This window comes from Vicia villosa, linkage group LG4 (genome assembly GCF_029867415.1).
Source record: "Vicia villosa cultivar HV-30 ecotype Madison, WI linkage group LG4, Vvil1.0, whole genome shotgun sequence".
Taxonomy (NCBI): domain Eukaryota; kingdom Viridiplantae; phylum Streptophyta; class Magnoliopsida; order Fabales; family Fabaceae; genus Vicia; species Vicia villosa.
In genome coordinates, this window is record NC_081183.1 from 3616165 (window position 1) to 3628870 (window position 12706).

Below are 12706 nucleotides of genomic sequence, written 5' to 3' on the forward strand. Positions count from 1 at the left end.
AGTCGCAGACCGCGCTAAGCGCGCCCAGCGCGCTAAGCGGGCTGCTTTTTATTTTTCTTAGACCGCCAGACCGCGCTTAGCGCCAAAAACCCGCGCTAAGCGCCCAACTTTCTGCCAAATGGGTCAAAAATGCTCCCAGAGCCCGCTTAGCGCGGTCAAGCCCGCTTAGCGCGCTCAACAGAACAGCAAATCTTGTTTTGGTCATATCTTGAGAACCGTAACTCCGATTTGCGCCCGGTTCGAAGCGTTGGAATGCTTATTCCATGCTCTATCTAACAATGAACAAATTGCAACCAAATTGATGAATTTTATCATCCTTATTTTGAGCCTTGCCCGCCGATGAATTGGTAAAATCGCGTGTTCGCCGCCGTGTCTTCGACACTTTATTCCTCAAAGCTTCGAACACACATAAATACCTACAAAAAGACAACAAAACTATCAAACGATATATATTTACATAAAAACGTAACAAAACACAAACGATACAAATATACACAAAAACGGGGAATTATTCAAACGGTATTAACAAAAAGTATCGATAAGTGCCACTATTTACAAACACAAAATAACTACATTTTGGCACTTAACAACTCTCCCCAACTTGAATTTGTTTGTCCTCAAACAAGGCCAAACACTCAAAGAATCAAAAGTAAAAATCCAAAGAATCAAGAATCAACACAGTTTAGAAAACGAAACAATTGCACAGTTCAAACCAAAAACGTACAAACAAAGTAAAAACTTACCACAATCCTAAAACGACGCATGAAAATGAAACGGATCCTAAGTACAAAAGTCATACAAAACATCCTAAAACAAAACAAGCTCAATAATGAATCACACCTAACAAAAACTCATCGGTAGATGAAAAACACCGAAAGGTGAGGACTTTGACACACACCCGACAATCTTGCAAACAATAGACAAAATTATGCATTCATCCAAAAATAGTATCGAAAACGCAACGGCACGAATCACAAGGGCTTTCAAGGTTGTAATGTGGCTCGGTTTACAAACAAGTGATAAGTCCTAAAGCTAATCGAAACAAAAAACTTGCCTAAACCTAAGGGAGTAATTACTTCCACAAAGTTTTAAACAATATAATTTCAATCAAACTTCTTCTTTATCACAAATTGTCAAACCAAAACATAATACTTATTAGCACACTCTTATTCTAAACTCTTTTTGTTCTTTTCTTTTTCAAACTTTTCTCTTTTTTCTTTCTTTTTCTTTCTTTCTCACATTTTTTTTTCTTTTTCTTTTTCTTTTCTTTCCACTACCTCATATCAATCACATCATAAAGAGGCAAACACCTTCTCCCCAACTTGAATTCAACCATAACATAAAGTGAATACTCCCTACTTTCTAAGGCAAGGTAAAAATCCATCTAAACATCATAATTATAGGTCAAGAAAACAAAGATAATCAAAATCCATCAAAAAGGGTGAACTATGTCTCAAGTTCAAAAACAAAATGGACAATGACAAAAAGGCTCAAAGGGGGTACTAATGGTCACACACTCACAAGGTAAAATGACATTTGGCTTATGGTAGTTGCGCTCAAAATCAAACAAGTGCCTTGATCACTTTCGTGCATTCACAAAATCAATACAGATGAAAGATTAAACATAATAATATCCAGATAAAACAAGAAATGTCGGTCACTCACATATATACACAATGGAAAGCCACCTCACATTTATGGTAAAAAGGGTAAACTAATTGTGATTCAAGTAATGAGCAAGTTATGCAAAAAGAATGAGTAATATGAAAATTGTACAAATGAAAAGTCTCCTAATCATGCTAAGCTATAGAAAGCGATAAACGAGTACCTTGTTATGTACAAATTCGAACAATCATTACCGCACAATTGGCATGTTGAATCAATCAAAATTGAAGAATTACCAAATGCGACTTCAAGTAATCAAGCCATAATTTGAGTCTAAACAACAACAAAAGAATTAAAATTATTACTAATAATTACTGCACTATAAGGCCTTGGTGTAAGTGGGAAAAAGGCGAGTCAAATGAATCATTAAAAAGAATTCATTGGCTAAAAGCTACAGACCGCGCTAAGCGCGGTCTAGCGCGCTAAGCGCGCTACACCAGAAAGACAAAAACCAGTGCAACAAAACAGAAATTCCAGTGTGCCTCCACTTAACACCTATACATCTCATTTACAAAAAATAAAACAGAAAAAGATACAACCGTTGGGGTGCCTCCCAACAAGCGCTCGTTTTACGTCGTTAGCTTGACGCCTTTTATTGTTTCGCGAATGGTAAGAAACTTCCCCGCGGTACGCCAATGCTTTCGCCTCAAACGCCACCTAAAGAAAACGTCCTGCCCAAACACTTAACAAACGAATCAAAAGCAAAAGTATATACAAGTATGTGTAAAAACACAAATTTACAACGGAATGGTGAAATTGACTAAACAAGTTGAAAAGTGAAGATATGTAATTTAAGAGCTAATCCGAGTTCAACTTGTTTAGTAAGTTCACCAAACAAAACGAAACAAGTATAACTATACAAAAACACACAAGTATGAGAATATGCTCAAAATATACCATATGAACATATTTACGAAACTTAAAACGTGAAACCATCGCAATGCGATTAATCTCAAAACCAATCCCCGGCAACGGCGCCATTTTGCTGATGCGGTAAAGCGGCAAGCAAAAAGTAATAGGTATTATTTATTACCGGGTGATATAGGTTATATCGTATCGTAGTCCACAGAGATTGGTTGAGAAGAACTGCCGTTCGACTATCTCGCGTTCTAAGTTTCATGATTTGGGTGCGGAAAGTAAATGCGGGAAAAGTAAATAAAAGCAGATAAACAATCTCAATAGTCTAAGAGAAATAGTTATGGAATTGCATTTCGTTCTACCCGTCGAATACTTAAATCTGAAGATCTATCGCTCGACATTCACAATACGCATCAACATCACCGGGCATCACTCGAGATGCCACATCGGTGTCCATGTCTGCAACACCGACGAAAGCTCAACCGTACTATTCACATCAGCGATTTCTCCACCGACACAAACAACACGGAGGCATTAGACTCGATACCCACTACGATTGTTAGTCCTAAATCCATGTCTGCAACCCAGAAACTAACAGTTATCATTCCTAATCAAGATCTATGGTGTCCATGTCTGCAACAACACAAATCCAGAGCATTTAAGCAAAAAGATCAAGAACAACAACAATGATGATTTGTAAAGCGAATATATAAACGATCCCAAGATCGACAAATGTACATACAAGAAGAGTAGAAATATACATACAACACCCACCATTGGAATGAAACAAAGGGAAGAGAGAAGATGAACCGGAAAGATCTCACCGGTACAATGAAATCGAGACAGATCCATGATCAATCCACATGACGTCGCACCCAATGGTGTTTCCTAAGCCTCTAAACTATCAAAAATGGATCAGAGCTCTTCCATGGGGGAAAGAGGTGATAAAAAAACCTAAAAAAGTCTTTTTACAACATATATACAAGTCTGAAAGTCGCAGACCGCGCTAAGCGCGCCCAGCGCGCTAAGCGGGCTGCTTTTTATTTTTCTTAGACCGCCAGACCGCGCTTAGCGCCAAAAACCCGCGCTAAGCGCCCAACTTTCTGCCAAATGGGTCAAAAATGCTCCCAGAGCCCGCTTAGCGCGGTCAAGCCCGCTTAGCGCGCTCAACAGAACAGCAAATCTTGTTTTGGTCATATCTTGAGAACCGTAACTCCGATTTGCGCCCGGTTCGAAGCGTTGGAATGCTTATTCCATGCTCTATCTAACAATGAACAAATTGCAACCAAATTGATGAATTTTATCATCCTTATTTTGAGCCTTGCCCGCCGATGAATTGGTAAAATCGCGTGTTCGCCGCCGTGTCTTCGACACTTTATTCCTCAAAGCTTCGAACACACATAAATACCTACAAAAAGACAACAAAACTATCAAACGATATATATTTACATAAAAACGTAACAAAACACAAACGATACAAATATACACAAAAACGGGGAATTATTCAAACGGTATTAACAAAAAGTATCGATAAGTGCCACTATTTACAAACACAAAATAACTACATTTTGGCACTTAACATAATGTTGTGTTGAGTTGTTATGTGTATTGTTGAGTACTTGCTGCTGTATGAGCATAATTATGATTAAGGTGTTGTTGCGTGTATGAGAAAATAACTCGATTGAGGAGATTTAATTAACAGTTGTGTTGTGTTAATTTCACGTACATTTGTGATTGTGATTGTATAGTAATTCGGATAATTGATTACAAGAGTTGTCACTGCATTATAATATTTATTTAACAATTGTGATTGTGATTGTGTTGTATATTAAAAAAGATTTTTTTTTTATTTGAACCACAATTTACAAACTCAATCCAACTCAATTTATAAATGAATTGATACAGTTTATTCGGTTTTAAAATTATGGGCTGAGTAATTCATTAAAATTTGAACAAATTAAAAATAAATAAAAAAATGTCCAGTCCAACTCGTATACATACCTTAATAAACAACTCACTTTATTTATATTACTATTGCGAAATAAATCAATAACTGATATTATATATTTAAAGATAACCAATAATGGATGTGTCAATCATTCACTTTTTCAATTTACTCTACGTTAATGTGTTAAATGTGAGTAAATAGTATGTATTAAATTATGAATACAATATTAAACAAGAATATAATTAATATACGTAATATTTTAAAATTTTAAAAGAAAAAACTCACTATAGTCTAATATATTAATTCATTCAGTATTATAGGCTCCCCTAGGCTCCCAAAAGTCCCAACACTCTCTACCTTATTTATCATCCAGGTAGAGTTTCCTTGATTAATTAATGCGTAGTTAAAGATAATTAATTAATTAATTGCATTTCCTTGATAATCACTTGGTATTATTCTGTCACAAATGAGAAGCTGATGTGAAGCAAATCATTGCCATAAATATTAACATATGATTACAATTTAAGAATCCTTAACCATAGCATGAAGTCAACAACACTTGACCTCAATAGTAGCTAGGACTAATTAATGATAGCAAGTTGTTTTCAAGATAGCAACAAAATTGGTCAATAGTGTTCCAATTCTAGAGTCATGAACTTTCTTTTGAATCTTGAAATGTTAGAAACCATACAAAATTACAAAGAGATGATGATGATTTTGCTTCCATTTTGGCTAATATGGTGGGGTACTTAATATACATGACCCCCTAACAACTTCCAATTTCACTTTATAGTAGCCCTTGAATTTGCCCAAAAATATAATTACTTTGGTCCTGGCTCCAACTACTCTACCCTAACATGTGACCCCAAAAATCTAAAATCCATATTGAAAATATATCATATACTAATCTATCAACTTGTTGACCCTTTAAGTCCATATTCCTCCTCTCTTATATTCATGCATAAAATATTAATGAAAATTATTCACTAGAATTGCCTAGTTAAATCAATTCAATCGATAACTGTGAAAAATTTGATTGTAGATAGATGAGTTTGAATTTGTAATATCTCGCAACATTTCATTTGTTTATCTTGAAGAAATAGAATTTTGACCTAAACTACTAAATCATGTTTTAAATTTTGATTTCAACCCTAAAAAATGCAGCAGTATAATCTTTATAGTCGTTTTTTAGGGCGTGCAATGCGGATTAACGCACAGAGTCTAAAATTTCTCACGGTTAAGTATGACTAAATAAAACTTCATAAAATATTTGTCTTAATTAAATTATGATTAAATATAATCTTTATTTATTTTTTTAAACTAATTTATGTTTAATCTACATAGAGTTTTTGAAAATTTGAGACGGTTATGATAGTCGTGAAAATATTCAATTTATATTAAAATATAGTTGTGTGATGATAATACTATAGACTAATTTTTAAGGGACAAGGAAACAATATCATGGTCAAAAAATGGGTCAAATAAGAAAGAAAGATTTAGTTATATTAATCTAGAAGCAAAAGTGACTTAAAAAAGGTTCAAAAAAGCTTCTATCATTTTCCATAAGTTGGAGAACCCACATTGCCCATCCTTATTTGAGAGCATTCTATGGCCCATTAAAAATGTCTTTTACTTGTATCAAATTTCATATAGGTACAATGCATCTAAATTCTAATCCTTCTTTTATTTTTAAAAATGACAACAAATATGCTATGTAATCTTATAAAAACATATTTCTTTTCTTCAATCATTCACTAAATGAATTGGCAACATCGACAAGATTTTATGAATTCATTATAGTTTTTAAGTGGGTTCCATTGATACTATTTTTCCTTTCTTGGATTTGTTTGTGCTTTGTCATTTTATAAATACTTTCACTTTGTTGCCCAATTTGATTATTTGATTATATATCACTTTATCAACAATCTCTTTGTTTTGCCGACAAATAATATGTTTGAATTGCTTATTGACAAAGCATTAGTCTACTTCATTAACAACTATTTTATAGTTCATCAAACCCAAAAAAAAGAAAACAACTATTTTATATGACGATAAAAAGTAATTGCTAAACCATATAGAGCATGACTAGAATTATTATTATCTTCTACAAGGAAATATTATCAAATATCTTGGAATTCATGACTCTAGTATTATATACATGACTTTTAACATTCAAACCCTAATTCATTTAAATAATAATACATCACTTTAATTCTTTGTAGTAGGAGATAAAAACATACTTAAATTGTTTAAAAAATATTAAGTTCTTTTATTATTTTTTCATGTAGTTTTATGACTGAATTTTCATTCTTTACGGATAAATAAGTGATATTGTTTAAATCAATATATTTATAATGAAAATCGTCAAGTAAATATGAGAGATTATCAAATATGTAAGTGAGAGATAAACTTGAGAGGTGCTGGAAGTGTTTCAAGAATCGGAGCAGGTCGACCCATTGAATAGAAAATTGGTCTGGTTTTATTGTTGAATCGGGTAAACTACTAAATCAGTAAGAGCCAATAAAAACTGACGAACCGACAATTTTGAAAAATAAACGGATTAAATGCATTTTTTATTTAAACAAAACAACGTCATTTTTTTTGTAATTAAAATATAAGTAAATTTTGTTCAAAATTTATTTGGAACAAATTTTCCTCTTTTAAATTTATTAGACACTCCACTTATTTTATTATACAGTTTATGTTATTAAATTTTGTTCAAAATTTATTTGGATTTGTATTTTATACTATTTTATCATGTGTGATGATTATGTTTAGAATTTAAATTTAAAGAATGAACTTGTTACATTATAATATTTTAAAAATTTAAAATTGGTAGGTGTCTTTATTTTTTTAGAGATCAAGTCATCTGATTCGACTGGTTTAATAATTATATAATTCTGTTATAGAGACTAATTTATTCAATTGAGTTATCTGATTTATTCAACTGAGTTATCTAATTTAGTCTTACAATTCGATCAATAACTCATTAATCCGACTAATAAACAATGACCCACCTTTATCAATTTGATGATCAGTCCAATTTTTTAAAATTAAGAGATAGAAAAATGAGTAATTTATATATATATATATATATATATATATATATATATATATATATATATATATATATATATATATATATATATATATATATATATATATATATATATATATATATATATATATATATATATATATATATATATTGAAGTAAAAAATTAAATGAAATTAGAAACTCCAAGCTTTGGGGAAAACACCTCCAAAAAAGAAGCTAATCAAGATAGGTTGGGCACTAAGTATAGTGATATGAATTTGATTAATGACTCTTTGTAGGTAGGGTCACATTATCACAATGTCAAAAAGGAATTATTCATACACCTAATAAGTTTAGGAATATACCTTGTAAGGTAAAAAATTCAATCATTCTTCTAATCAATTATTTTCATTCTACTTAAAAGAAAAAACATGTCGATAAAATTTGTGTTGCCGTAGGTCCTACAAAACATGGGCATCCTATTTCATCCATTATCAGAACTATTCTGTCTCGACAAAAAAGAAGAAAAGAAAATTAACACAATCACGTGAATAAATTTTCACAATCCTTTTGTAATTAAACTTTACCAAGAGCAAATATCTAGCAAGATTTAGGAATTAGTTTCTTTTTTAAATCAAGTATTCTTTCCATATAATTGTAAAGATTATATTTTTGAGTTGGAGTGGATTACAAGTTTAAAAAAATCAAAAGAATTTAACATTATTATTATTATTATTATTAGTATTATTATTATTATTATTATTGTTATTATATTGCGTGTTTAGGGCTGAATTCTAATTCAATATCTTTAAAAATTAGTTAATTATAATTAATTATTGTTATTATTATTTTATTTAATAATTTAATTGATCGGCAAAATTTCACTTTAAAAAAATGAATAATTGACATGACGCAAGTTTAAATTCCCACTCCCGTAACTAAATGTTATCAACTGAATCGAATTACTAGAAAAATATTATATAATTGTTTATCAAATAACTTTTGGATTAAAATTTAGCTTAATGAATTGGCATTGTGAAATCTGTTTGGTAAAAATAGCGGTTGAATGATAAGCTAGCTGATAGCTTATAGCTGATGACTGATGGCTGATGACTGATGACTTATAGCTTATAGCGGATGGTTGAGACTGATAGCTTATAAGCTCATTGAAGTGTTTGGTAAAATTAGCGGTTTAATTAACTTATAAATGTAAAATGACATAAAAGATATTTAATGTACAATTATTTTATTTTAAATTAGAATAAATTATAAGGGTTAAAAATGAATTTTAATTAAAATAGTAAGGATAAAAAAGGAATAAAAAATAATAAGCTATAAGACATAAGCTAAAACGCTATTTAAAATAGCGTCTGGAAAATAAGCTATAAGCTAGTAAAATAAGCTATAAACTCGTGATGAAAAGACCGTTACCAAACGGGTCTAAATTATCATATGAGCTTATAAGACATAAGACATAAGCCATAAGTTCGAAAGCATGTCTTACCAAACAGAGCCAAATTCTTGTTAAGGAATACAAAAATAGCTTATAATTGATATATGGTATTGATTAAAATATTCTTTTTAATTTATTTTATGGTTTTTAATATTAATATGAAATGGAGAAAAATGACATAAAATTAATTGTCATTTCAAAATTAGGTTATTGTATTGATGTATGGAGAAAAGATTTGTTGTATTTTGATTCCCTCAAATTGATGGGGTGGAAAAGTGGTCCATCAATTGGAGTGCATTGCATCAAGTTCAATTCTGTTTTATTCAACTAGACAACTATCCAAATGATATGAAACCTATTTATATTTATTTATTTATTTTAAATTTAATTTTAAAACCCATTATGTTTATGCTTCCCCTTTCTTCAAACTAAAACAACACAATAATTTAATCTTTAGAATTTTATTAATAATTTTATTTTCTAAAGCTTTTTCATATCACTTCAAGTTCTATTTAATAATTTAATGTTTAGAATTTTATTCTTAAAATTGAATAAATAGGATGTCGCGTATAGTAATGAATATGACATAAGAATATTTTAATGAGATGATAATGATTTCTTTCAATTTAATTATAGCTTCTGAGTTCGAATCTAACTAACACACAACAGTTTTAAATTTTCAAGAGAAAATTTTGTCAGCTATTTAGATCGAACACTATTATTCTAATTTGAATCAAAATTCAAAAATCTACTAAAGAGTTTATAATTTTTTTTTTTAACTTTTTTTACAATAAAAAAAAAAAGTAAAATTTGCAAGTGAAAGAAAACAATTCCAATCAAGATCCACAAGAATTATATAATATGTAGCTAGCTATTATTAACTTTCCATTTGATTTTTACACCTCTTTGAAACAAGAATATCATCCACTTGTGTGCTTATATAGCTATTGAAAACAATCAAACATTTTCATTTCTTGTATATATAATAACTTTGTGAAAAGTTAAAATCATCCAAAATTAAAATTCAAAGTGGCCAAGTTGGTTGAAAGCATGAAATTCCACCATATCCTTCTCTCTTATACATTGCCAATTCCTTTGCCTCAGATGCTCTTGCTCTCTACAACAAATCAAATAAACAAATTAATATAAAATCAACATCAATGTCACTTTAATTAATAATTTTTTTTATAAATTAAATTATTAATTTTCTAAAATCACAAACTCTAATAAATTTTATTTTATCCATCACATCAGTTTGAAAGGTTTTCATGCACCCTAACAACCATACATAATTAGCATATTATATGCATATGAATATGAATATATGCAATGTATCAATACATACATATATATATATATATATATATATATATATATATATATATATATATATATATATATATATATATATATATATATATATATATATATATATATATATTCACTTTTTAAATTTAAATAGGACCATGACAGTTTTAAAAAATGATTATACCTGCATTGTTTCTAAATCATCTGCCTCTGAATTGAAGTCATAATAAGTACTTGCTGCAGTAAGCTTCAATGAAAGAAACTGAAAAAAAAAACATAAATTAATATTAATTCATTAAAGCTATGTTAAAAGTATTTTTTTCCATAATTAAATGAAAATTATTTTGTCTTTTTTTTAAAATAATTTTTTATCACTTAATTACCTCAACTTGATGCTGCAATGACTGAACATAGTTTATGATTTCATCCAACATTACTGCCATTCCCATGGTCTGCAATATTAATTAGTAAAAGTAAGAAAATAGTGATTTTTTTACTAAAAAATAAATAAAATTTTACTTAATATAAATTATAAAGGAACATAAATTATTAACCTTGTAACATCCTGGAACAATATTCTGCAAGCATCTCAATTTCTCATTGATTTTTCCTCTTCTTACCTGAATAATAAAAAAATTAACAAAAAAATCATATAATAAGTGCTTATGAAATAAGCACTTAATTAATTAAGCTGAATATTTATTAAATTATACCCTTTCTGCTAAACTGTGACTATCAGTAGCTTGACCTCTTCTTGCTCTAACATGAACAACTTCCTTTGCTTTTTCTTCTTCTGTTTCATAGCTTTTCATTTTTTTTCCTCTTCCACCACTCTAAAATTTAATCAAAGAAAAAATTAATAAAAAAAAATTAATGATTTTTCATCATAAAACATGAAGAATAAAATGAATAAAAAAATAATAATAGAAGAAATTTTACAAGTTTTGTTTTGCTTCCACTTTCAGAAACCGCAGGAGTTGAATTCGCCGAACTAGTCTCTTGAAAATCCATCATTTTCCTCTTTTTATTATTACCATCATGAACTTTGTTTTCTTGAAAATCTTGAAGTGAAACTTGAACTGCATTGTTGTGACTATTAACATGATGATGATGAACAAGACCATGAAAATTCTCTTCCAAGTTTCGTGGAAACACATGTTCTTGTTCTTGTTGATGTTGATGATGTTCCAAGATGTTGTTGTCACAAGAAAAAGGCATCAAATTCTGCATCATGTTCATGTTAGAATTCTCCATGAATTGATTCAAGAGTTCCATGCTTTGATCAGAATCAAGAAAAGGAAAAGAGGGTCTAATAATATTTTGAAAATTTTCTGTGAATTCAGCCATATGTGATTTTTTTTTCTTCTAAGGAGTTTATTATTACTTTGTAATATTGTGGATAATGTGTAATGTGAGTTACAATTTTGTTGTATTTATAATGTTAGAATTTTTCAGCTGCATTGATGAATAGGAGTAATCTTAGGTGGCCACGTGGCAATTCAAGCTTCTTTAGTTTTCTGTTCCCTTTGTTGGGTCCCTTTCACAAAGAAAAATGTTTAATATTAATAAGGGTTCCATGTTTTGTGAGAAAAAAAGCACTTCCTATTTTTGGAGGTTTTGGACTTTTTTGATTTAGGAACCATGACTGTGTTTGTTGCCTTTATGATCTAATTTATTTTAAGTTGTAGTGGGAATTAAGAAAAAGTTGGGTTTTTTTTTAAGGGGAGTATAGTCTAGGTGCAACTCTTCCATAATTCCTTTTTGATGGATATGGATTCTTCCATTAATTTTTTTTTTTTATGAATTTGCAATCCATTTAGTTATATATGATGGCAGATCCAACTAAATAAATAAATAAATAATTTGGAGAGAGATAAAATTTAAAGCGAAAACGACATAAATCTGTAGTTAAATATGACAGAAGATCATGTTAAATAAATAAAAATAATAATTTGAAGAGACATAAAATTGGAAGAGAAAATGACATAAATAAACTCTAAAATACACAAACGGGAGAGAATATGTGATTTATGAATATAGGAGATTCGAATTTTCTTTTAATACGTGTTCAAGTCAAAATTCATCACGTTTTTAACCAAATTTATTTTTATTTAATCAAATATATACTCTAGATTAGCTCAAATGTCTATTCAGTTATTAATCAAAGATTAAGTCAATTGATAAGAAGTTGATTCATATTCTATGAAGTTGATGAAAATTCAATTTCTGCCGTCGATATGAAAATATCTTTAATAAATAATTTATACTAAGCGAATTTGGAACCTTCAAATCTATCCTCTTGATTCTATTGAACCCTAAAAAGTCAAAGATATAACATTTATTAATCTTTATCCTTGATTATTGAAATATCCTTTGTCTCATAATATGAGAGGCCATTATCTATTTGTGACATTTTGATAAGTTTTTACTTCCTACA

The 12706-nt window shown here is 29.5% G+C and overlaps 2 protein-coding genes across 2 annotated transcripts in view; both read right to left on the minus strand.

Moving 5' to 3' along the window:
• Positions 1-3914: 3914 nt before the first annotated feature.
• The window catches only part of LOC131594352 (uncharacterized), an 88907-nt gene continuing 80115 nt past the window's right edge, over positions 3915-12706 (minus strand). The window contains exon 4 of the transcript XR_009281332.1: positions 3915-3931. The gene's annotated coding sequence lies outside the window, so the exon portion shown is untranslated. The remainder of the gene's footprint in view (positions 3932-12706) is intronic.
• On the minus strand, positions 9814-11662 carry LOC131594350 (transcription factor BEE 1-like). The gene is made up of 6 exons (XM_058866455.1): positions 11209-11662; positions 10983-11102; positions 10824-10889; positions 10653-10721; positions 10454-10531; positions 9814-10078 (listed from the first exon to the last, which is right to left on the minus strand). The coding sequence occupies exons 1-6, from the start codon at positions 11614-11616 to the stop codon at positions 9986-9988; spliced, it is 834 nt and encodes a 277-aa protein (XP_058722438.1). The 5' UTR covers positions 11617-11662; the 3' UTR covers positions 9814-9985.